At 27.3% G+C, this 652-nt stretch overlaps 1 pseudogene across 1 annotated transcript; it reads left to right on the top strand. All coding sequences in view use genetic code 4, as the record gives it.

Annotated features, from left to right (window-relative positions):
* Positions 1 to 316, top strand: N7443_011003 (annotated as a pseudogene). The gene is made up of 2 exons: positions 1 to 14; positions 124 to 316. Coding segments are annotated over exons 1-2 (207 nt in total).
* The last annotated feature ends 336 nt before the right edge of the window (positions 317 to 652 follow it).

Raw genomic sequence — 652 nt, 5'->3', positions numbered from 1 at the left:
ATGACCACCATTAGGTATACAAGCTGTAAATCCTTTTGAATTACCATTATTAAATACAATAATATTATTATCATCAGGTGTAACAATTACATATGCTCATCATTCATTAATACAAGGTAATAGAAAAGGAGCATTATATGGAACAGTAGTTACAATAGTATTAGCAGTAATATTTACATTCTTCCAAGGTGTAGAGTATTCAGTATCTTCTTTCACAATATCTGATAGTGTATATGGATCATGTTTCTACTTTGGAACAGGTTTCCATGGATTACACGTTATGATAGGAACAGCATTCTTAGCTGTAGGATTATGACGTTTAGCAGCATACCATTTAACAGATCACCATCATTTAGGATACGAATCAGGTATTTTATACTGACATTTTGTTGATGTAGTTTGATTATTCTTATATATCTCTGTATATTACTGAGGTTATTAGAATAATATTCTATTTATATCTATAAAAATAGAATTGTAGAGACTTTAGTTTAATGGTAAAACATGTGACTTTTAATCATTATAATATGGGTTCAAATCCCATAAGTCTTAACAATAATGCAAAATAATTAAAATAAATAAATTATATATTATATAATAATGACTATAAGTTAATGGTAGACTGCTTATTTACCATATAAGATGTGCTGAT

Source organism: Penicillium atrosanguineum, mitochondrion (genome assembly GCF_028827265.1).
Source record: "Penicillium atrosanguineum strain IBT 20685 utg000009c_segment0_segment0 mitochondrion, whole genome shotgun sequence".
Taxonomy (NCBI): domain Eukaryota; kingdom Fungi; phylum Ascomycota; class Eurotiomycetes; order Eurotiales; family Aspergillaceae; genus Penicillium; species Penicillium atrosanguineum.
This window is presented reverse-complemented; position numbering and strand designations above follow the sequence as displayed.